The 24,582-nt window shown below is 48.1% G+C and overlaps 1 protein-coding gene across 2 annotated transcripts in view; it reads right to left on the minus strand.

Moving 5' to 3' along the window:
• Positions 1 to 5,455: 5,455 nt before the first annotated feature.
• The window catches only part of LOC115077847 (probable cation-transporting ATPase 13A3), a 78,176-nt gene continuing 59,049 nt past the window's right edge, over positions 5,456 to 24,582 (minus strand). For both annotated transcript variants that reach the window (XM_029580176.1, XM_029580177.1), the window contains 4 exons: positions 14,241 to 14,329; positions 10,363 to 10,443; positions 10,201 to 10,290; positions 5,456 to 6,576 (listed from right to left, as the gene is read on the minus strand). In XM_029580176.1, the coding sequence (XP_029436036.1) occupies positions 6,400 to 6,576; positions 10,201 to 10,290; positions 10,363 to 10,443; positions 14,241 to 14,329 (437 nt within the window). In that variant the 3' untranslated portion in view covers positions 5,456 to 6,399. The remainder of the gene's footprint in view (positions 6,577 to 10,200; positions 10,291 to 10,362; positions 10,444 to 14,240; positions 14,330 to 24,582) is intronic.

The raw sequence follows: 24,582 nt of genomic DNA on the forward strand, positions 1-24,582 counted from the left end.
GAGAACACCACCCAAGGCCTTAGCAGAAAGTCTTCAGCCGAGGATTATCTTATCTACATTTTCCTAAAGTCCCATTTAGGACAGGCAGAAGTGGCACTTTATGCGTTGGACTGAAAACAAGCTTTTTTTTTTTTTATTTAGATAAAACATCAGAACCTCGAGCAAGGGAGTTCCATCAACAAAAGGATAATAGCTAATTGGAGCACAGCTGCCTCTGCTACCAACAGGCAGGCGTTTCCGACTGGGAACACATGCATGCAACATTAAGTTAGAGTAGTGGCTACCGCCTCAGCTCATACTGCTTTCATATCAAGGCAAGAGATATGTAGGGCAAGCCCTCTGGCGTTCAGTACACATTTGCATCCCGCTACTGCCTAGACAGAGGCTACCTTCCATCAGATTGTCAGTCCTCAGGCATCCAGTTGTTATAGGTGATTAAACTGCTTCAGTAAATTGCGCTGGGGGGGGGGGGGGGGTAGGATATGATAGGAAGAAGCTGAAGAGCTTGATGCAGGTTAAGCTAAGGCTGGTAAAACTAGGCCAAGTTTGGGAGGCGTCTGGGCATGCAGCTGTAGCAGTGGAGTAAGAGTGCAACGTTGAACGCAGTGTGGGAACATGGCCAGACAAGCTCTGGGGTACACATTCAGGAGGCTGCCGTCTGAGTAAAGGCGTGCCGCGGTAGCTCGCCTGAGTTATTTATTTATCAGTATTTACTTACTCACCTTCCCATGAGAGCACTCGGAACAAACTACAACAGGAAAAACTATCAACAATAGTTCAGTTAGCAACAAAATTAATACATACAAAAATAAAACCAGTAAAAAATGATACCCATCTTGCACTCACAAAGCAATACAGATACATAAATAGCACCCCCCTCCACTATAAACCTTCCACAGAAAGGTAAAGCAAACAGATACAAAAGCCAGCTAAAAAATATACTGGTCAATACTTCAATTATATTACTTAGATTACAGCAAAGACACCCTCCTCCCTTTCCCAATTACCAAACAACCTCCCTAACCGAGGAGATTTACTGCAGGGCAATCCAATGCCATATCCTCTTAAGAACTGCACTACCTACTCAAACCAAGCTCATCCCCCATGCTAGAGAAACAGTGGGGTGGAGAAGAGGTCTGCTATATGTGGTGGCAATACCCAGTGATCCAAATCTGCTGCTGAGAAATAAAAGAGCTGGATTAACAGAAGCGCAAGCCTGGACTTTGATTTAAAGGCTACGTTATTCCTACTGGGCTCTTTGCTCCTCCCTATCTTTTAATGTACACCACTGCTGTTGCATTGTCCAACAATACTCACCCCATCTTGTCTAACTAATGGCTGAAAGAATATTAAGATTTTCCTGACTGTGCTAGTCTCTAAGTGATTGATGGCCGAGGAGGCCTCAGACACAGTCCCTCCAAACTAAGATTTTGGACATTTGGAGCCTGTCCCTCACAAATGGCATCCGTAGTCACTGTTACTCAATCCGGCCTGTCCAATGCCACACATTGACAAATCATCCTGCGGGAGCCACCAGGAAAGACTTGATCTGGCTTCCCCAAAACAGGGACAACCTGATCTAAAAACTTCTATGACCAAGAACTCCAATGCAAGAGAAGGGCTTTCTGCAAAGTCTCACTTGAGCAAATGCCCAAGGAATCAAAGCCTAATACCTCAAGAATCTGGGATTCTTCAGTCATAACAAAAGACTGACTTGACCCTACAGTTTCAACATCCTAGCTGTTGTGAGAAATACCCTGCCTTCCCCCTTGTCCTGAAACGAGCCACTAGGTATTCCCAGCGCTGGGATGGAAGCAGCTTGCTCTTGGGAAAATGTATCATCCAGCTTAAGGCCTGCAATAACCGAACAACTGTGAATGGACCGATGGCAATCTTCTTTCAATTATGTCTGAATGCACCAGTCCAGGGAGGGATGCACCAAGATACCTTTTCTGTACAAAGCTGCAGCCACTACCAGCACCTTTGAAAATGTGTGAGCTGTTGCTAACCCCAATGGAAGCACTTGAAACTGAAAAGGCCCTCCTAGCACCTCAAACTTGAGGATATTTTGATGATCCCTCCGAATAGGAATGTGAATATAGGGCTCCGACAGACCCAAGGATGCCAGGAGCTCCCCTTTCCTGACCACAGCAATCACACAGCAGAGAGTTTCTATGCGAAAGTGGGCCACCTGTAAGGAAACATTCACCTTTTTGAGGCTGAAATGTGTCCTTTCTGGGTTCCACACATTAAATGGAATTCTTGCCCTGGGACCAGAATCACCACATCCAACAAAAGAAACTGCTCCAACATGGAATGCACTGCAACTTTCTTCCTCTTTGAGACCATGAAAGCCTTGACTATCGGGTGAGCAAATTCTAAGGCAGAACTATCTCTAACCTCAGAAAGAACCCAGTGTGAACCTTTAAGGATTTCTATGATTCCCTGCCAGGGGGAGATTTGCCTGCAAAAAGATGCTGCGAAGAGCAACCTTCTTCCAGAAGATAGCACATAGCCTCCATGAACTTATGTCTACTAGGAAAGGTCTTCCGGGCCCCCTTAAGTTTATCCTTCTGTTCCTTAAGAGACTGACTTTCCTAAATGCTTGACCAGCTTTCTCAGACCTTCTCAAAACCCAGCTTTCCCTGAAAGGGAAGCTTACCAAGCTGAGATTTTGGGTGCTTGTAGCCTGGAAACGCAGCCAGCGTGGACTCCTAGCCAACACTGCTGACATCAAATTTCTGGCTGATGTACGAAGTTTATTATACAAGGCATCCACTATAAAGGCCAAACCAACTTCCAGGGCCTCTGCCTCCTTCTCTGAAAAAGCCTATTCAGAATCCGCACCCAGCGCAAACATGCTTGAGCCAGACAGCTACTACAAACTGCAGCTCTGACTGCTAAGGGTGAGACTTCAAAACTCTTCTTCAGATGAGCTTCCATTTTACAATCCTCAAATCCTTAAGGGCCACATAGACTGCTATCCCAGTTGAGGACTTTTTAGTAGCAGCCAGTATCTAGACATTCACCTTTAGTAGCCTTAATAAAACCAAAGCCTCTTTCAGCAGAGGGAACAACCTTGCTATGGCCCTATCAATCTTGAAATCTCACTCAGGAGTATCCCACTAAGGCCTTAACCATACAATGAAAAGGAAAGGCCTTAGTGGGACCCCCTAATTCCCTCCAAGATGGGATCCTCCCCATACCCTGCTCCGCTTTACTCTCCTTTATTCCAAGCTCCACAAGGTCCTACAAAAACATAGCAGGTGACTTTTCCTTCTTAAAGAGGTGGATCACCTTTGGATCATCTCCTTCAATCACAGGGATCTCACCCTCTTCCAAAAGGATCACCCTTCAAATCATCTCCCCCTGGAAGATCTCTCAAAAGGTCCTCACCAGTATTCTCTTCCGAGCCCCCTGACTCAATTTCTAAGTCTGGATTGGGCTATATCCATCTCTTCTTGGGCTGGAACAGGACCAGCAGACCCCACACCAGTGCCCTCAATGACATAGCCCCACCTCAAGCAGAAAGGCCATGTGCATTAAAAGTACAAACTCAGCAGTTACTCTTCAGACGTTAGGTCCACCCCTTGCTGCAGCGAGGCTCCCCCAAGCCCCTACACACCGAGGAAACTGAACCCTACACCGCAGGGGTTAAATGGGGGGAGATTACAGTCTCCATTCCCGAGTTCCATAGAACCACGAGAACAGAACATAAAATGGCCACCATTCTTGCTCTGCACAAATCCCTTGCAGAGCCTGCATCAGAGCCCCGGTGCTGCTGTTTCTCATTACGAGCAGCCTTTTATGGTCCACAGCAGGGAAAGAGCCTCCCGCAGAATCCTCCCCACCATCCCCTCACTCAGGACAAAGGGCTGTAATAGCAAACGGTGCTCCCCAAAGACGAGGCAGCGCTTTCCCTCACTCAGCGAGGGCTGCCCTGTTCCTAGCGCCATGCGGGAGTACAACAAACCTTCCCGGCTCACCTCTTCCTCTGCAGCGAAGAATCCCTGGCGCTCACCAAAGGCCTGCACCAGAGGCCCTTCTTCAGCTGCTGTCCTGGCAGTTCCCAGCCGCACACCACTTTTTTTTTTTTAATCTGTAAATCTTAAAAAGGCCAACACCCTAAACCCAAGAAAACACCTTTGGTATTCTTTATCCAGGGCCCGAGGAGACTCCTTCAGCAGGAGGAAGAAGAGGATCAGGGTTGAGGGAGCCAGCACCACCCTCAACATCTGGGTACAAGCCAATCAAGGGCCTCTGAACCCCTGCTCGTCCCTGCTCTACAAGGCGGATGGTCTCAACCAAGGACCTACCATCTCTGGGACTAAATCTTCATCTCCAAATTCAGACTGCAGGCTTTGCACCTCTACCATCTGCTGAGGACCTGCAAGTGGCGCAGTAACTTAAGCACCTACAGCACTGGACTGGTCTGCGGGACGATAAGGAAGATATTTTCTATTGTCCGTCTACTCTATTTGGTGACTGTATCGTTGTAATCCGCCTACAGCTGGTGATAGTCTGGACTATATAAGATCATGAGAGGTCTTGAACGAGTAGATGTGAATCGGGTATTTACACTTTCGAATAATAGAAGGTCTAGGGGGCATTCCATGAAGTTAGCAAGTAGCACATTTAAGACTAATCGGAGAAAGTTCTTTTTCACTCAATGCACAATAAAGCTCTGGAATTTGTTGCCAGAGAATGTGGTTAGGGCAATTAGTATAGCTGGGTTCAAAAAAGGTTTGGATAAGTTCTTGGAGAAGTCCATTAACGGCTATTAATCAAGTTTACTTAGGGAATAGCCACTGCTATTAATTGCATCAGTAGCATGGGATCTTCTTAGTGTTTGGGTAATTGCCAGGTTCTTGTGGCCTGGTTTGGCCTCTGTTGGAAACAGGATGCTGGGCTTGATGGACCCTTGGTCTGACCCAGCATGGCAATTTCTTATGTTAAAATAAAGGAAATGAGACAAATGAAAAAACAAAAACAAAACAAAAAATACAATTCCAACAGCCCCATCCCCTGGAGCCCTCCCCTTCCCCCTCTTTCCCCCTAAAAATAATCCCTCACACGTTTAATCAAGAGATAAAACATGAAAGTAATTCTTTGCATATTCCATCTCCACTGCCTCAGCCTGTAAGCGACCTGGCAATATGTAAATTAAATAACTTCCCACGTTCCCCACCGAAGTGACAAGTTATACGTAACTTTCGAGCTGCAAATCCTTTTGGATCTCTGGCTTTCCTCTCACTTCCCCACAACTAAAAGGGGATCCAATGGGCCGGGTCCCAGGCTCTCTTCAACCCTGTTACTATTTTGGCCTCCACCAGCTCCCCCGGGGAGGCTGTTCCATGCATCCACGAAATACAGACCTCATCATCTCAGGGCACAGATACGCAAAAATAAAAAAAAATAAACATTTCACACCCACACAGGAGACAATCAAGTCAGATTCTTCTTGATCAGATGCATTTATTTCTGTCCATCTTGATTTGTCATCGCGCTCCATTTATATAATTCATCTGACAGAAATCGGTGCGTGCTGCCCTGCACCCACAATCATAGCCCCTTTGACTTAAATAATTGTGATTACATTGTAAACACTTCAGGTTGTTTTTTTTGTTTTTGGTTTTTTTTTTTACAGCCGTACCAATCTTTGGAAAGGAATCACATCCTCTCAGTGTTTTTCTTTTGTTAAAAAATAAAATTTAATAACATTAATGCTCTTACAAACAATTCCCTGATAAATTAAAAAAAAAAAAAGAAAAAATATCCCCTCCCCTTCAGAAAAATCAAAATGCAAACAGTTATAATCTTGTATACAAAGTAAACTTTTCTATACAAACGGTGGTGCATAATTTTGCTCAGATTGCCCATTTCTGATTATTTTTAATCTTATTTGTGCAAGCAGAAAGATTCAAAGACTAATTTTTAAATTATGTGTGCATGTTTGTTTCTTTTAATTACAACCTCTGAAACGACAGGATTTCTATATGTGCTTAACAGAACAATTTCTGTATTTATAGAAAACGAACAGATGATTTCATACTGAAATTCCAATGAAGGGCTGGCCACGAGATGGCACCATTGCTCCAAATATGAGATTAAAACTCCTGCATGTCCTATGTCTATGGGCAAAAAGGACAGACATTAATTACTCTGACCCATTGCAACAAGCCATGCCGTGATGATTAAAAAATATATATATATATTTATTTTTTTATCAACTAAAATGCAGAACAATAGCTCCTTGTGCTAAACTGCTCAATGTCTGGAGCTAGGGTTAGTGTCATCAGCCCCCAAAGTGAGACAAATCACCCCCCGGCCCCCCCTGCTCTCTCCAGGTTCAGCAAAGTGCAGGAAGCAGGGTTTGTTTCTTTGCACATCTTCCCGCTTCTATGTGCTGCTCTCCACTGGAGGGTTCCTGGCCCTGGTGCTGGACTGGGGGTTCGGGGGCCAGTCGGGGTCTTCCAGGATCTCCTGGGCCAGTCGCTTGTAGGCAGCCCTGGGGGGTGCCCCACGCCAGCAGCAAAGCCTCCGGCTGTAGGAGGCAGCCAGCTCATCCAGCTCCAGCTACAAGAGAAAGGGGAGTGTCAGTGAGACAGAATGGGGATGAGTCTGCTGGTCCACACAAAGAATACAGACCTGTGTTTCTCCAGCTGCAAGAGAGAAAAGGGTCACTGAGAGCAAATGGGGGGGGGGGGGGGGGGGGGATGGGGGCAGTTCCACCAGGCTACTGCATACATGAGGTAAAGATGATCCATCCTCCAATCAGCCGCACCAATCTACTGCACTCAGATTCGGCCACATTTCTTCTCCAATACAACACGGAGAAGACTCCTGGGACGAAGCTGGAACAACTGTGGTTGGACTCAAGATCCTGATAGGATTCCTCTCGCGGAACCTATATCCCTAACTCCTTAAGGACATAGGGGATCAGGAGCCCCAACTCTTCCCTATGTAAAAAAAAAAAAACACCTTAGGATTTTCTTCCTCAACAGCCAGGGCTTTTCCCAGCCCCCCCCCCCCCCCTTCCGGATCCTGTCCTGCTGAAGAAGGATCCACCTCAGGAGGATCCCTGCCCTCCAAATCCTCAGAGAGTTCATCCGCAGTGTGACGTGGCGGGCATACCAAGGACTTCGCCGAACCCTTGTAGCCCAGTAGTCCGTGAAACCCTGGACCTCTTCCTGAGTTGCAGACCTACTGATCCTTTCTGCTTGGAACCACGCCGTCCTGTGGCTTTCCTGGCCAAATAAGCCTTGTGCAACAACAGAATGAAGTCAGATGAGAAGGTTGCAGAATCATCAGAATCCTCCTCCAGGAGGTCCTCGTCCTCACCCGATTGAATTCCCGGGGCTCTCCAGCCCTCTACGGGGCTCAAGTCAGCCGGGGACAGCGGTGGAGAGAGTGTCTTCGACAGTGGTCAATCCAAGTCAGATCCCTTCCTTGTTACTCACTTCCAGAGATAAGGGGTGACTTTCCCCAACTCTACCTGGCTACTTGTCCAAGTCCCCTTTTTAAACCCTGCTATGCTAGATGCCATGATTACATTCTCTGGTATCCAATTTCACAGCTTCCTTGTGCGTAAAAGTGAAAATATCCTTTCTCCACTTTGTTTTAAATCTGCTACCTGTTAGTTTCATGGAGTATCCCCTAGTCCTAGTATCATTTGAAAAGGGAAATAACTATTCCCTATTTACCTGTTCCATCTCTTTCGTGATTTTATAGACTTCTATGATATTTTCTCAGCTGCCCTTCTCTAAGCTGAAAAGCCCTAACCTCTTTAGCCTTTCTGCGAAAGGATGTCGTTCTATCTCCTTAATCATTTTTGTTGCCTTTCTCTGCTTCTTTTCTAGTTCTGCTTTATTTTTGAGATATGGTGTCCAGAATTGTACACAATAAAAGTGCGGTTGCACCATGGATCACTACAGAGGCATTATTATAGTCCCAACTTATTTTCTATTCCTTTCTATATTGTTAGCATTCTGTTTGCTTATTTGACCATCAAACACTGAGCTGAGGATTCAACATATTGACCACCAAGATCCTTTTCTTAGCTGATGATTCCCATTGTTCCAGGTCAAGCTGGGTCACCAAGCCAGAACTGTTTTAGCTTCTGGCCAGGCTGATCGCAGCTCCTGGGATAGTGCATCTCTGCTGGAAGGAAGTTTGGGGCCAATCACGGCTCCCAGGAGCGTGCACTGCTGCTATCCCTCCCTCTCCCAGGAGAAGGAAGGACGTGTAGGGCCAGTCACACTCCTGGGATCATGCACCGCCCACCGTCTGTACCCCATCCTCCACGGGGCCAATCTTAGCCCCTGGAAAGAAGTAAGGGTGAGGCCTGTGCTGCAGCCCAAAAAAAGCCTGCATTGTGGCAGGGCCAGCAGCAGTAGTAGAAATAAGACAAGTCTTCCTGGGGAGAGTAAAGGAGACTAGTGGGAGGAGAGAGTGGAGGGATGCGCTGGGGCAGGAGGGGAAAGACTGATGGGAATGGGCTAAGAAGAGAGGAAGCGAGAGGGCTGGGTTGCATGGTAGGGTTAGAGACAAGCACATGAAACTGCACCTCCTCCATCTAGTGACTGTTTTGTACTGAACTAGCATTGTGTAAACTGTTGGGACTTTTTCCAACTATGTGCCCACATTAAATTGCATCTGCTATTTAAATACCCAGACTCCTAGTCTGACAAGATCCTTCTGCAGTTCCTCAGTCTGCTTGTCTAATTACTTTGAATAACTTTGTGTCATCTGCAAACTGGATCACCTCATTCATTGCTCCATTTCCCAGATCAAGTTAAACAGCCCCAGTCCCTGGTGGTAACATCACTCTTTACCTTCCTCCATTGAGAAAACAGACCATTTAGTCCTATCCTCTGTTTCTTCTCTATTAACCAGTTACCAATCCACAATCAATGTTGAAGGACTGTATAAGGTCGCAGACTGGATGACGATAGATATTGAAGAGAATCAAGGAGACAACCCAACAAGTTAGGCCAACTCATCTTCACCGAAAAAACTTATGAGAAGTATTGAGGTCAGTTGGCTAGAAAAGATTCAAACCATTTGAAGGCAGTGTCAGGAAATTAAAATCATGGGATGGGAGGCAATATTCTAATGCCACCTATTTGTGGATGACATTCAACTTTGCATCAAGATAGAAGCTGGATTGGATCCCATTGCCAATCTCAAATAGCTTAACAAAGCGCAAGATTAACCCCTCCATGTCTGACCTCCTCTGACTAAGCCACTGAGATCAGCCCTGTTATCTACCCCTCTCTAGCCCTAAAAAATCAGTACGAAGCCTCAGAGTTCAACTTGATCAAAATCTCACATCTCAAAGGTAGCATGGAAGCTCACATATCCAAGGCAGTAAGAGCCTCCGTCATATGCCTTTGTCAGATTCGACAACTGCGCAACTTCCTCACTCGGCACAATTCATGTGCTAATCACCAGTCAAACTGACTACTGTAACTCACTACTAAATGGCATCTCTCAGTACAGTTCAAAACACCTCAAACGCCTGCAAAACACTGCGATCAGAATTCTGGTAGGAACCAAAACAATTGACCACATCAGACCCATCCTACACACATTGCACTGGTTTCCAGCAACAACCAGGATAAAAGTCAAAACCCTCTGCTTGGTCTTCAAATGTCTGACTAGACAGGCTCCAGAAATCTCTCTCCCTTCTCATATACCTTCCAGAGATCTCTGTTCCTCACAAAAGGCCTTTTTATCCTCTCCCTTCTATCATCAGCAAAACCGAACTGCGGAAGACTGTGTATACCCAAAATCTGGAATGAGGCACCACAACCCCTTCGCCTTAAACTACGCTACCTCACGTTCCGGAAAGAAAAGCAAAAACTTGGCTGATCACTCAGGCCTTTTCCCAACCTGCTAATTAATGGGGTATTAAGATCCAATAAGCTGGGACATTTATGCAGCACCATAACTGAGTCTAGTTTAAACTAGTTGTAATCTGCTTTGAGACTCGTCTTGCCCTCTCATGACCATTCTCGGGGAAAAAAAAAAAGTGAAATATCAAATGATTGTAAATAAGCAAGCAAGCCTTTCACGAGGGACTTGTCAAATACAGCAGCCTTTTCAGCACAAAAAAGAAAATCTCCCCAGGAAAGAAATATAAAGCAGAAACAAATGAGGATCCTGACTGACACGAGCCCTCGGCCACCAGCTCCGTACCTGAGGATACGTGGCATCCCTTCTGTATTCGTAGTGTCGCTTTGTGTAGCAAAACCGCTGCCAGAGGGCGTCGCAGTCACAGAGGTAACTCTAGGACAGAAGACAGAGCACCGTGAGTCGGTGGCAGCAAAGGGAGGGGGCGGAGGCCTCCCTGGGGCTTACCTCGAAGATGATGGAGAGCAACACGTTGGCGGCTACCAGAGCCAGAAGCAGCAGACGGCACTCGTACGGGATGCAGACCAGCTAAACGAAACAGGAGAGGGCAAGAAAGAATGATTAGGCCAGGGTGGGGACAAGACAGACGGAGAGACACAAACTCACAGGGACCTGCAGCACCTCTGCAGTCAGAATAACGGGACAATGCTAAGTGGCTTGGCTAGTTAGCCGGATAATCATAACTGGCTTAATTTAGCACGGCACCACGGCCTGATCAGAGTTAGCTGCTTAAGTTAACTGGCTCTCTGAATCCCGGAGTTAGGCAGATAACTTATCTAGCTAACTCCACTCCACCCCCAGAACACTTCCTGCCTGCCCCCAAATGCCCTTAACTTAACCGGCTAAATTCTAACAGAGAAACTGGTAACCCGGCTAGAATTCAGCAGGGTTATATCTGTGTAAGCCATTAGATGGATAAATATTACAAATGGCATCTGAATATGGCCCTCCATTTCTTTATGGCAACAGGACTTGTTTACACACACAAAAAAAAGAATTTACAGTTATTCTTTCACAAAGGCTTTAATAGAATCAAAAACTCTCACTTGAGGAGGGAGGGAGCAGATAAGAACCCTCAACGCTGTCTACCTGCAAAACCATGTGGCACATTTAAAACTAATCGGAGAAAGTTCTTTTTTATTCAACGCACAATTAAACTCTGGAATTTGTTACCAGAGGATGTGGTTAGTGCAGTTAGCGTAGCTGGGTTTAAAAAAGGATTGGATAAGTTCTTGGAGGAGAAGTCCATTACCTGCTATTAAGTTCACTTAGAGAATAGCCACTGCCATTAGCAATGGTTACATGGAATAGACTTAGTGTTTGGGTACTTGCCAGGTTCTTATGGCCTGGATTGGCCACTGTTGGAAACAGGATGCTGGGCTTGATGGACCCTTGGCCTGACCCAGCATGGCATGTTCTTATGAAATACTAATTTTGTCAAAAGTCTGGCCTTGTGATTGTTTATAGTCCCACCCCTGAGGGAGTGATTGAACAGATATATTCCAACTCCCCCATCCCTGAGCAGCACCTTGCCATCTCCTCCCTCTTTCAGGGACATTTCCCATCACCCTCCCCTCGGTGCTCTTCCATCCCCCACCCCCCCACCCCATCAGTGATGTCCTCTCCTTCCCACTCAGTGGTATCTTCTCTCCCCCCACCGCTTTAGGCCCATCAGTGGAACCTTCCTCTCTCCCCTTGCCCTAGAGAAGCAGTACTTCTCCACCCCTCCCAATCCCATCAGTGGAACCTTCCTCTCTCCCCTTGCCCTAGAGAAGCAGTACTTCTCCACCCCTCCCAATCCCATCAGTGGAACCTTCCTCTCTCCCCTTGCCCTAGAGAAGCAGTACTTCTCCACCCCTCCCAATCCCATCAGTGGAACCTTCCTCTCTCCCCTTGCCCTAGAGAAGCAGTACTTCTCCACCCCTCCCAGTCCCATCAGTGGAACCTTCCTCTCTCCCCTTGCCCTAGAGAAGCAGTACTTCTCCACCCCTCCCAGTCCCATCAGTGGAACCTTCCTCTCCCCCCTTGCCCTAGAGAAGCAGTACTTCTCCACCCCTCCCAGTCCCATCAGTGGAACCTTCCTCTCTCCCCTTGCCCTAGAGAAGCAGCACTTCTCCACCCCTCCCAGTCCCATCAGTGGAACCTTCCTCTCTCCCCTTGCCCTAGAGAAGCAGTACTTCTCCACCCCTCCCAATCCCATCAGTGGAACCTTCCTCTCCCCCCTTGCCCTAGAGAAGCAGTACTTCTCCACCCCTCCCAATCCCATCAGTGGAACCGTCCTCTCTCCCCTTGCCCTAGAGAAGCAGTACTTCTCCACTTTGCCACCCTCAGCGGTATTTTCTCCACCCTTTGTTCCTTAAGTGACACTTCTGCCCCAACTCAGCTAATGGTACCTTCCTTCCCTTCAGCTCATCAGGGTACCCTTCCCTCCCCTCCTTGCTTCTCAGTACAGCACCTTCCTTTCCCCCTTGCTCCTTTCCCTTCTCACTCCACACCCTCTCTTTGCCCTTTTGTCCTCCACGTTGCTTAAGAACATAAGAAGTTGCCATACTGGGTCAGACTGAGGGTCCACCAAGCCCAGCATCCTGTGGCCAATCCAGGCTAAAAGTACCTGGCAAGATCCCAAACAATAAATACATCCCATGCTACTAATGCCAGTAATAGCAGTGGCTATTCCCTAAGTCAATTTGATTAATAGCAGTTTATAGTCTTCTCCTCCAGGAACTTGTCTAAACCTTTTTTAAACCCAGCTAAACTAAGGACCCTTAACCACATCTTCTGGAAATGAATTCTAGAGCTTAACTGTGTGTTGAGAGAAAAATAATTTTCTCCAATTTGTTTTAAAATGTGCTAACTTCATGGAGTGCCCCCTAGTCTTTGTATTATCTGAAAGAGTAAATAAACAATTCACATTTACCTGTTCTAGATCTCTCACAATTTTATAGACCTCTATCATATTCCCCTTCAGCCGTCTCTTCTCCAAGTTGAACAGTCCTAACCTTTCTTTTCCTCACAGGGAAGCCATTCCATCCCCTTTGTTTGGCTGCCCTTCTCTGAACCTTTTCCGGTGCAACTATATCTTTCAGATGCAGCGACCAGAACTGCATGCAGTATTCAAGGCTGTTTCCTGCAATTTTTCTTCTCTGTTCCTTCTATCCTTTTCCTTCTCTCTTCCCTGTGCCTCTGTCCACCTCTCTCCCTGGGTCCCTCTATCCTTCTCCTCTCTGATCTTCTCCCTTCCCTGTGCCCCTCTGTCCTTCTCTCCCCTCCCAATGAAATAAAAACATGTTGCTAATATTGACATGTTATGTCCACTGTTGGTACTGCAGCCTCTTGCATTTTCAGTACAAGAATAGATAATTTCCCTTGAGGACGTAGAAGTAACAAAATAAAATAAAAAGTGTAGAGATAAACACGACCGATGGGTGAGAGGGTCCCAAGGAATCTCTGAAAATGTGTGGCAGAATGACCGTATGATGGTGAGTGAGATCTAAGAATTTTAAAATAAATACACAAACCTGCCCTTTCAATCCCAGCTCTAGCCAACGTCTCACCTGTCATGGGAGCCCAACAGATTCCCCAATATCAGCCTCACAGGGTTATTTGTGACTGATGTGGGTGAGGAGGCCGTGCCACCAATCCTGCCTGCTTACGAGATTTCCCAATGGAAACATGCGAGAGTCACCAATGACACCACAAAGCCTGGGATCTCATTGGCCTAGTTTGGCTATGACAGTGGTCTTTACTGGTTTTTATGTGAAGGCTACTTTGGATCCTGACTTGGGGAGGGAGAGAGAGTCACCCTTCAGTGGGAAAGCCAGGGTCACTAGTAAGCAGGGCTGAGGGACAGGGCCATGCCATGCCTGGGCTTGCCCTAATCCTCGCACGCAGGATGAGAAGCAGGTGGCTGGGCAGTGGGCATGCAGTGTGCCTTGCAGCACATCCCCCCTCCCTTCAAGTGGTAGCATGGGGGTGGGGACTCGCCAAAGAAGAAACAAAGTTGGTGTGTGCTTGGCAGAGTTCCCACCAGAGCTGCTGTGCGACGGAGACGGGCCTCACCTGGGGGTCCTTGAAAGCCGCCACTGGTCTACGGGCCTCACCCTGAAGAATACTCTATGTCATTTCAAATGATACCAACCACACCAATACCATGGACAATTCAGATCACAGTGTATGTGACAGAGCTAAAATGAACTAATGACAACCCAGTGCGTGAGACCTGATCTGTGAAATTATAGTTTAAATGGATCGATCAGACGTCAGTGCGTTTGGCCAGGTGTGTGGAGCAAATCTGAGCCAATGGCTAGGCACTGTCCTTCCCTTACCTCAAAGAAGTCATTCAGGGCATGGATGGGGTACAATAGGACCAGCAGCAGAAAGCTTGAGACGCCAACAACAGCAGCCACAAAAAAATCTGTGAGACACAAAAAAAAAAAAAAAGCAATCACAGCTCAGGAACCAAATCACAATTGATCAATCCTGTTGCTCCCACCTCCAACACATGCTCTTGGAAGTGGCAGAACAGTCAATGCCATCAGGCACTACAATCAGATCTTGTCCCTGCTGGCAGTGCATAGACCAATCGGATCTTCGAGCCTGTGACCTCACTTGTTCCAAGATGGCTGCCCCTAGAGAAGCTATTTGACATCTTTTTAAATAGAAACAGTAAAGAGAAATGGTTTAACCCTTTCATCAGCAGGTTCTATTTATTCATTGCAAGTTTCCAAAGCACTGTACTGTGCTGAGCATGTGCAATTGTCACTTTTTTCTTAAAGCACAGACTGTAAAAAAAAAAAAAACCAAAACCAAACAAACCCACACACCTCTTAAGACACAGCAGGGCCAGACTTTTAAAACACTTAGTCCCATGTTCACAGACTGGGAAGAAAGTCAGTTTTTTTTTTTTTTTTTACAAAGGTCTCCTTATGCCTCAGTCACAGACACTGTGTGCGACTTCAGAGGAGTCACTTTATCCCCCTGTCCCTCAGTTCTAATTTCCGCCTCTGTCACAGACTCTAGGTGGGACCTCAGCGAAGTGATTTTCTGTCTCTCTGCTTCAGTTTCATCAAAAAACTTTATTAAGAGCATAAAACAGATCAAATTACCTATAACAGGTGTTATCCTAAGACAGCAGGTCACCAACATCAGGTGGCTGACGTCATTCACTGGCGCCGACCAGCAAAGACTTGTAAAGCCCTCTGAGCATGTACAGCAGCTCCCATGGCCTGGAATCAAGCTAATGAGCTCCACTCTAGAAGCGAGAAGGCAGGGATATGTGCGATTGGTGAACTGCTGGCTGTCTTCAGCAAACATCTGTTAACAGGAAAGCCCAAGCAGTTCACCAGTCACATACACGGGACTCCCTAGCTAAGAAGGAAGGGGAAAACACTCACCCACTAACAGGGCAGATCAACGGTTTTTCTCTGGCTCCTAATGGAGCAAAAAAATACGCTCACTGTGGAGCCCCATGCGGACTTCCAGATGGGTTAAATGGGTTTTCAGACTGCTCTTTCACCCGAGGAAGTCACGTTTGAAAAAAAAAAAACAAAACTCCTCCGTGGCGCAGTTCTGCATAACTCCTCAACAGATGGGCCCCTCAAAGCAGCCATGGGAACACCCTTCCAAAGCTTGGGCAGAAGCAAAGGATACACTGTCTTCTAGCCAACTGGCCAAAGTTCTCTTTGAAACAGCAATCCCAAGCTTATTGGCGCAAAAAGCAACAAAAAAAGCCAAGTGGAACTTCTAAGCGCATTGGTGCTCTCTTGCAACCCAAGGTGTGCAGGCCTTGTTCATCTTTGTGAGCATGTGATTTTGGAAAAAGTGTTGGGATGATGACTGATCAAAGTGGAAACTGGACATAACCTTAGGAAGTAAATGATACATGCACACCCACCACCCCCTTATGATGCAATTCAGTATAAGACGGATAAGTCACTAGGACCTGAAGCTCTCACTCTGCAGGCTGAAGTAACTGCCACCAAAAAAGCAAACTTCCTGGTCTGATTCTTTGCCAGACAGGGGTCTGTTCCACCTTAGCATCCTCAGTTCAGAGACAGGTAACCACCTAGTCAATGGGGCCTGCAATCCCATCCTTATGAAACAGCCTAATAACTGAATCATCCTCCAGACCAGATAGGAGCTCCTCCTCTTCCAGGGAAGAACTCTCCCCATCCAGCTGACCATCAGAAGCTTCCAGAACAATCTCCCAAGGTGTTCCTGGGCCTTCAGAGCCCCTACAGGTCCTTTTAGAAGGGATATCCAGGGCCTGAGACAGTGAAAGGTCCCCCTTAGATCTAAGGGAGCCTGCGGATGTTGATGCCTCCCCTAAACTCTTATTCGCACAAAAGGCCTGGTGTAAAAAATGAAAAACTCTGGGGGGAAAAAATCTCCCCGAGCTCTCCTGGGGTGAGGCAACCAGTAGGCCCGATCTGAGATTGCCAGGTTCCAGATGAGAAGGAAGGTCCTCTGTCCTCCCCCGCCTGCTCGGTGGAGGACACAGTCCCGAAATCAGCTGAGAGTGACTGCTAGGTTTCCCCAGGGATTTCCCCCGAAAGCATCAAGGCCCCTTTTCTGACGTGCCGCACCTGCGGCCACGCTCTGCTCTGTCCATCCTCTCAGACCACTGCACTCACTCCCGGCACCTCAGCCTCACAGGCCCCCACCCGCTCTGACAGAGTGGGAGATCAGTGCGCCTTTCACACACAGCGGTGACTTGGCCCCCTCCCAAACACTGCAGCTCGAAGAAGCCCTGCCATGGGGCCCGATCCGACAACTCTCCCAGTGATATTCTCTGCACAGTGGTAGCCTCAATGTTACTCTCTCTATAAAAAAAACAAAAACACACCCACGTAAACAAATGGTGAAGAAAGAGACCAGAGAAACTTCCAATCCGTGATAGAAAGAGGCAACTGTCTTGTTTATTTATTTTTTTCCCCAATTCCTTCCCCCTTTCAGGCTCTACCTAGTCCCCATTGGGACCGGAGCTGGTAGACAGTGCTCGCTCTGTTGGCCGGAGCCAATAGCCTGGCCCTAGGTCCGCAGGAGCAAAGCTCCAACGTCGAGCAGCTGCACCATCAGGCCCCACCATCTGCTGGAGGCAGAAAATACTGGATTTTCCGGTGCTGCACCACCCCTAAATGGCAATGGTGTCACGGAGGGGGATGGGGGGGGTGGGAACTGTGTTCTCTACCTCCATCTGCTAGTGAGGGGGCGGGGGGGGGGGGGGGGAGGGAACAACCCATGAGACAAGCCTGGACTGGTGTAGCTGGACAACACGGTAAAGGCCGTTAGTTATATTCTGACTCAGGGCCCACGTATAGGGCTTGTTCTGGGCTGAGTTGCCATTAATTTCTTTACCTGACAGATAAGTGGCTCTAAGGACCATTGCACGTGAGATAGCAAATGTTGCTTACCTGATGTAACAGGTGTTCTCACAGGACAGCAGGATGTTAGTCCTCACAAATGGGTGACATCGAGGATGGAGCCCACCACGGAAAACTTCTGTCAAAGTTTAAACAGAACTTTGACTGGCCCCTACTGGGCATGCCCAGCAAGGCACTGACCCTGCAGCCAGCAGGGGTCTCCCTTCAGTCTGATTTCAAAGCTACAGGCAGTGCCTAAAAAGTAAAAATAAAACGAACCCAACACCGCGGGGTGGCGGGCGGGTTTCGTGAGGACTAACATCCTGCTGTCCTGTGAGAACACCTGTTACATCAGGTAAGCAACATTTGCTTTCTCACAGGACAAGCAGGATGGTAGTCCTCACAAATGGGTGAGTACCGAGCTAAGGATGTCCTGACTTGCACCAAATGCACCCAACAACGTGTAACAGGCACAACAAGTGGGGTGGAATTTGGGAAAGGGCATCCGCACCCTACCGGGAAGGTGGAAGGGTGTTGGTACGTCAGGTTGGAAAAAGGTGCTTTTACACGGTCTTGAAAAGGAATGCCAGCTTGCTGATAGCAAAAAGAAATGCAGTCCGCCAACCAGGAGGAAAGAGCCTGCTTACCCACACGTTGTCCTAACTTGTTAGGATGGAAGGAGACAAACAGTTGAGTGCTCTTCCTGTGAGCAACCGTACGGTCTAGATAAAAAGCTAGAGCCCGTTTACAGTCTAGGGTATGCAGAGTCTGTTCCCCAGAGTTGGAATGGGGCCTGGGAAAAAAGATAGGTAGTATGATGGATTGATTGATATGAAATTCAGAAACTACCTTAGATAAAAATTTAGGGTGAGTGCGGAGTACCGCCCTGTCTTGCAGGAGTTTAGTGTAAGGCGGATAGGTGACTAAGGCCTGTAACTCACTAACCCTGCGAGCTGAAGTAATGGCCAACAGGAATAATACTTTCCATGTGAGATACTTCAATGCACAGGAGTGCAGAGGTTCGAAAGGTGGTTTCATTAGACGACCAAGAACCAGATTAAGGTCCCAAGATGGGGCCGGAGGACGTAAGGGTGGCTTCAGATGGAGCAAGCCTTTAAGAAAGCGTGTCACCAGGGGTTGTACTGAAATAGGGACACCCTCTATACCTTTATGGAAGGCGGCTACCGCACTGACATGCATCCTAATGGAAGAGGTCTTTAGACCGGATTCTGATAGGTGCCATAAATAGTCCAAGAACTTAGAGATTGGACAGGAAAGGGGATCAAGGGACTGAGAAGTGCACCATGATGTGTACCTTTTCCATTTATTTTTGTAATTATATGTTTATTAATTGTACAACCAATACTCACACAAACAGATACTGCCAACAAGTGCAACAGCAAAGAATACAAAACCATAGAACATATACTTGTAGCCCCAGCAGTACATCTCAAGAAATAGGTTCTACAACGTTTTCCAGAAATATGGTAGAGATTAGAACCCCCCCCCCCAGATCCTTAACTCAACCACCATTGAGGTCAGTCCACTGTTGATAAAATCGCCAGTTCTTATGCAGCTTCGCCATTGAATCCCGTCTGGAAGCAGTCAGATACTCCATATAATATATCCATTTCACCCTCTGTAAGATAGCCTCCAGAGGCGGAGCTCCCTGATCTTTCCACCTGCGTGCTATTTCCCCCCGCACAGCTTGTGCCACTGCCCTCAGAAAGATTCTGTGCTCAGACGGAGTGTTATCGTCCGGAATATGAAGCAAAAGTTCTTTTGGTGTGAATGGGACCTGTACCCCTGTCACCTCCCCAAACCATTTTTCCACCTGCCCCCACAGTTGTTTAATAACCGAACACTCCCACCACATATGATAAAAATCCCCCTCCGCCCCACACTTCCTCCAGCACAAAGAATCCTTCCGTAGCCCCATCTGATGCATTTTATAAGGTGTAATATACCAGCGGTACAGCATCTTATACCCATTTTCCACCATAGAGGCGGAAGTGGAACATCGTCCAATAGCGGAGGAACAAACTTCCCAGTCGTCTTCCGTCAAGGGTCCTCCCAGATCACGCTCCCAGGCCTTAATATGCCAGGGAGTTGGGGTCACTGCTCCATTTAACAGGGCATAAAGTTTAGAAATTACCCCTTTCACTGCATGTGCTTTATCACAATAGCCCTCGAAAAGAGTTTTCCCCTTTAACAAATCCGCTCTCACCGCCTGTGATAGTAGTAAATGTCTCACCTGCAGATACGCATAATAATCGGAGGAGCCCAGCTGATACACACCTTTTCCATTTATATGAATAGGATCTTCTGGTGGAGGGCTTTCGTGAAGCTATCAGGACACGAGAAACCGAATCCGAAAGGTTAAAAGGCTGAAGGGCTAACCTTTCAACATCCATGCCGTCAGGGATAAGGCTTGGAGGTTGGGATGGAGGAGGCATCCGTCGTTTTGAGTGAGCAGATGCGGATCCGTTCCCAGAGGGATGTGCTTGCGGATGGAGAGATCCTGGAGTATGGGAAACCACACTTGGCGTGGCCAGTGGGGTGCTATCAGGATCATGGTTCCTCCGTCCTGGCGAAGCTTCACGAGAGTCCTTGACAGAAGAGGAAGTGGAGGGAATGCATAAAGCAGACCTGTCGTCCACTTGAGGGAGAAGGCATCCCTGGGCCGAGAATGCTGGCTCCGAATTAGAGAGCAGTAATCGTCCACTTTGTGGTTCTGAGGGGACGCAAAGAGGTCTATGCGGGGAAAACCCCACTTGTGAAACAGAGAGGTCGCTACCAGAGAATCGAGTGACCACTCGTGTGGTTTGAAGACACGGCTCAGCTGGTCTGCCAATACATTGTCTACTCCCGGCAAGTAAGTGGCCTTGAGGTACATGGAATGGGAGAGGGCTTCTGCCCAAATCTGCGCAGCTTCCTGACACAGAAGGAAGGAGCCTGTGCCTCCCTGCTTGTTTATGTACCACATGGCCACTTGGTTGTCTGTCTGGATTAAGATTATCTGATTCGATAGATGATCTTTGAAAGTTCTGAGCGCGTAGCGGATTGCTCGAAGTTCCAAGAAATTTATCTGGTGTTCGGCTTCCTCTGGTGACCATAACCCTTGGGTTTGCAATTCGTCCACATGGGCCCCCCAACCGATGTGGGAAGCATCGGTGGTTAGGAGTACCTGTGGATCTGGTAGGAGAAAGGGTAAGCCTTGAAGGAGGTTGACTTGAGTCGTCCACCAGGTTAAAGACAGGCGTAGCGCTTGTGTAACTGTGACAATGGAGGACAGAGGCTGAAAAGCCTGAATCCATTGGTGTCGTAGAGTCCATTGTGTTACTCTCATGGCTAGGCGGGTCAAGGGAGTGACTTGAACCGAAGATGCCATGTGTCCTAGGAGGATGAGGAATTGGCGAGCTGTGGCAGTGTGTTGAGACTGGAGCTGGCGAGCTAGGGACATGAGCGTTTGAACTCGTTGATGTGGAAGGTAGGCTTTTGCCTGTAAGGTGTCCAAGTCTGCTCCAATGAAGGATAAGGTTTGAGATGGGACTAAGCAAGATTTCTCGTAATTGACAAGAAACCCCAAGGAAAGGAGTGTGTGAATTGTCAACTTCAGGGAGGATTGAGCAAGTTGAGGGGTGGAGGCCCTGATTAGCCAATCGTCCAGATAGGGGTAGACGTGGACACCTTCCTTCCTGAGGAATGCTGCTACCACTACGAGACATTTGGTAAAGACCCGTGGAGCAGATGCCAGCCCGAAAGGTAGTACCCGGTATTGATAATGGTCGTGGCCTATCAGAAAACGCAGATACTTGCGATGAGATTGTGTTATCGCAATGTGGGTATAAGCATCCTTGAGGTCGAGAGAGCACAGCCAATCCCCCTTTCGTAAGAGAGGGAGCAAGGCGCCCAGGGTTACCATCTTGAACTTTTCTTTTTGCAGATACTTGTTGAGGGCTCGAAGGTCCAGAATTAGACGAAGTCCCCCTGATTTCTTTGGTATGAGGAAGTATCTGGAATAGAATCCTTTCCCTTGTTGACAAGGAGGGACGGGTTCTATAGCTTTTGATTGTAGCAGAAGGGATACTTCTTGTTGTAATTGAGTCAAATGGCTGGTTAGACTCCATGCCTGAAGGGGCGGGGAGTCTGGCGGAAGAGTTATGAAGTTGAGGTGGTAACCCTGTGCGATAATTGCTAGCACCCACTGATCTGAGGTGATCTGTTTCCAACGGTGTAAAAAGTGGTACAGACGACCTCCCACAGGGATGTGTGGAAGAGGGATTTGGCATGTGCTCAGTACAGGGAAGTCAAAGGCCCGCCGTAGGCCCAGGAGGTGGGGCTACAGTAGGTCTTTGCTTTCTCGGCTGACGCCTGCTGGAGGACCGTGCAGGACGAGCCCTAGCTGATGGAGGAAAGTAGCGACGTGGTCGAAAGAACGACTTCTTAGAGTCCTTCTTTGGTGGTTGCTTGGAGGACACCTCAGGCGGGACAGATGAGAGTTGTTTCAACATCTCATGGTGGTCTTTTAACTCCGCCACAATCTGTTGAATTTGCTCTCCAAACAAATTGTCGCCTAAGCAGGGTAAATCAGCAAGACGATCTTGGACCTCTGGACGAAGGTTGGAGGACTTTAACCAAGCCCAACGTCTAGCTGAGATGGCTGTGGCTGAAACCTTCGTGGAAGCATCGAATATGTCATAGGCAGTTCTGATGTCGTGCTTCCCTGCCTCAAATCCTTTGTGAAGAAGGGCTTGAAGCTGCGGTTGGTATTGGTCTGGTAATGTGTCAGCATAGTCTTGCATCTGCTTAAGGATGGCTCTGTTGTACTGAGTAATGTAAAGTTGATATGAAGCTATGCGTGAAATCAACATAGCTCCATGATATACCTTTCGTCCCACACTATCCAGGAATTTATTGTCCTTGGTAGGTGGAGTAGAAGAATGTGGTTTCAGACGCTTGGCCTTCTTTTGTGCGGACTCAACCACAACAGAGCGGTGATCCAGTTGAGGCTTTTGAAAACCTGGCGCTGACTGGACAAGGTATGTGGAGTCAGCCTTCTTGTTGACTGGAGAAACAGAGGAAGGAGATTCCCAGTTTTTCTTGAGCAGATCCAAAAACACCTGCTGAATAGGAATAGAAGCGATGATTTTTGGAGCATCCAGAAATTGAAGCAGTTCCATCATCTGGTGTCTGTCATCAGCTTCAGATTGTAGTTGAAAAGGTACAACCTCTGACATTTCTTTCACAAAATTAATGAAAGATAGATCCTCAGGAGGAGATCTTTTTCTACTCTCTGTAGGAGATGGTGGCGAAGGCAAATCTGTGTCAGAGGAGGTATCATCATCATCACCCCAGGTATCGTAGGGATCATGTGGGGCTTGTAGCCCTGATGGACCTGGCTGAGGCTGTGAAGGCATCGATGGAAGCCGAGATGGAATCGGTGCGGTAGGTGGAACTAGAAATGGCATCGATGGCTTCGGTGCTGCCGATGGAATCGGTGCCTGGCGCGGAATCGATGAAGCCGAAGGATAAATCGGTGGAGATATACCAGAAGGCACCGATGGAACTACCCCGGAAGGGGGAATTCGAAACGGTGTTTCTCCTGCCGATGAGAAACCAGTCGGAGACGGTGGTGTTGTCGATGGCACTGGAATCACCGATGGAAGGGCCGTCATGAGTGCCTCCATGCGGCTCAGTAGCGGTGCTAGCGCTTGCACCAGCGGCTCGGTGGTCGGGTCCCTCCTCGGTGGTGAAGCCAGTGCCGGCGTCGGTGCCGGGGGCGGCACTGGAACCGGTGCCGGAGACGGTGCCGATGGAGGTTGTAATTTCTTCATCGCTTTCTCGATGGCCTCCTGGACCAGCCGGTCCAGTTCTGCCCGGAGACCAGGGGTAACCATACCCGGCTCGACGGGAGAGGGAGGCTGAGGCAGGGCCGGAGGGACCACCGTAACCGGTGGGATCACGGCCCCCACACCCCGAGAGGGTGAGGGTTTCCTCGATGCCGGCGAACGAGACGTGGAGGGTGTCCGGTCTGTTCGCGGCTTCTTTGTCGGTGGCTCGGCTTGAGCAGAGGTCGATGGCTGTGGATCCTCGACAGGCCGAGACTTGTGCCGTCGATGGCGATGCTTTTCTTTCCGATCCCCTCGCCCATCCGGGGAAGGGACAGGAGTCGACGGCCAAGAAGCGATCGATGGCGGACGGTCACCGGAGGGTTGACGATGGTGGTACAACTTCGACGGTGCCGGTTCCGATGACGTCGATGCTATCGATGGCGTTGGGGTGGGTGCATGGAAGAGGAGCCCCATCTTCTCCATCCTGGCTTTGCGACCTTTGGGTGTCATTAAGGCACATTTGGTGCAAGTCAGGACATCATGCTCACTACCCAAACACATTACACAAACCCTGTGGGGGTCTGTGATGGACATAGTCCGGGTACAATCCGGACAACGACGGAACCCCCGTTGCCATGGCTGGAAGCCAAAATTTAGGCTGGGGATCGGTAAGTGCCAACAGGCCTCGAGGGCCAAAATCGACGGTAGTCGATGAAAAAAGGCAAAAAACTTACCGGGTTCCGTGAGATGACTAAAAAATTTGTCGAAGGGAGACCCCTGAGGGGCAAATTTTCTTAGGAAATTAATTTCCAAATTCCTGTCAGGAACGTGGTTAGAGAGCTCCTTTCACCGCGTGGCAACTGCTGCGCGGAAAAAAGAAGACTGAAGGGAGACCCCTGCTGGCTGCAGGGTCAGTGCCTTGCTGGGCATGCCCAGTAGGGGCCAGTCAAAGTTCTGTTTAAACTTTGACAGAAGTTTTCCGTGGTGGGCTCCATCCTCGATGTCACCCATTTGTGAGGACTACCATCCTGCTTGTCCTGTGAGAAATCCCAGCCTTAAAACCTAACCATGTCCCAGTATAGGAGGAGACCCTCCCTGTGTTCACATATTGTTATACTTCTCCTAGGTGACTAATATTTATCTGATTGGCCACATCAGCTCTGAAAACCAGTTTAAGGCATACCTATATTGCCCTCGGCACCAGGAGGTTTATGTGAAACTTTCTCCTGGAAGGACCAAGGACTCTGGGTTTGCTCCCCAGCCCGGGATGGACACAGCTGTGGGTTAGGATGATTAGGTATTACTGAATTCCCACAGGTACGCCCTTTGCCAACCTCAAAAGGGAGATCCACCATGACAATTAAAGCTTTTCTCCTCTCTGGTACTTTGATGCATTCCTAACCATACCAGAGGAAAAATATTAATTTGAGGCAGACCGTGCGGCTGTGGGAGTTACTACACGTGCTCAGTTG

The sequence above is a fragment of the Rhinatrema bivittatum genome, chromosome 16 (genome assembly GCF_901001135.1).
Source record: "Rhinatrema bivittatum chromosome 16, aRhiBiv1.1, whole genome shotgun sequence".
NCBI lineage: Eukaryota > Metazoa > Chordata > Amphibia > Gymnophiona > Rhinatrematidae > Rhinatrema > Rhinatrema bivittatum.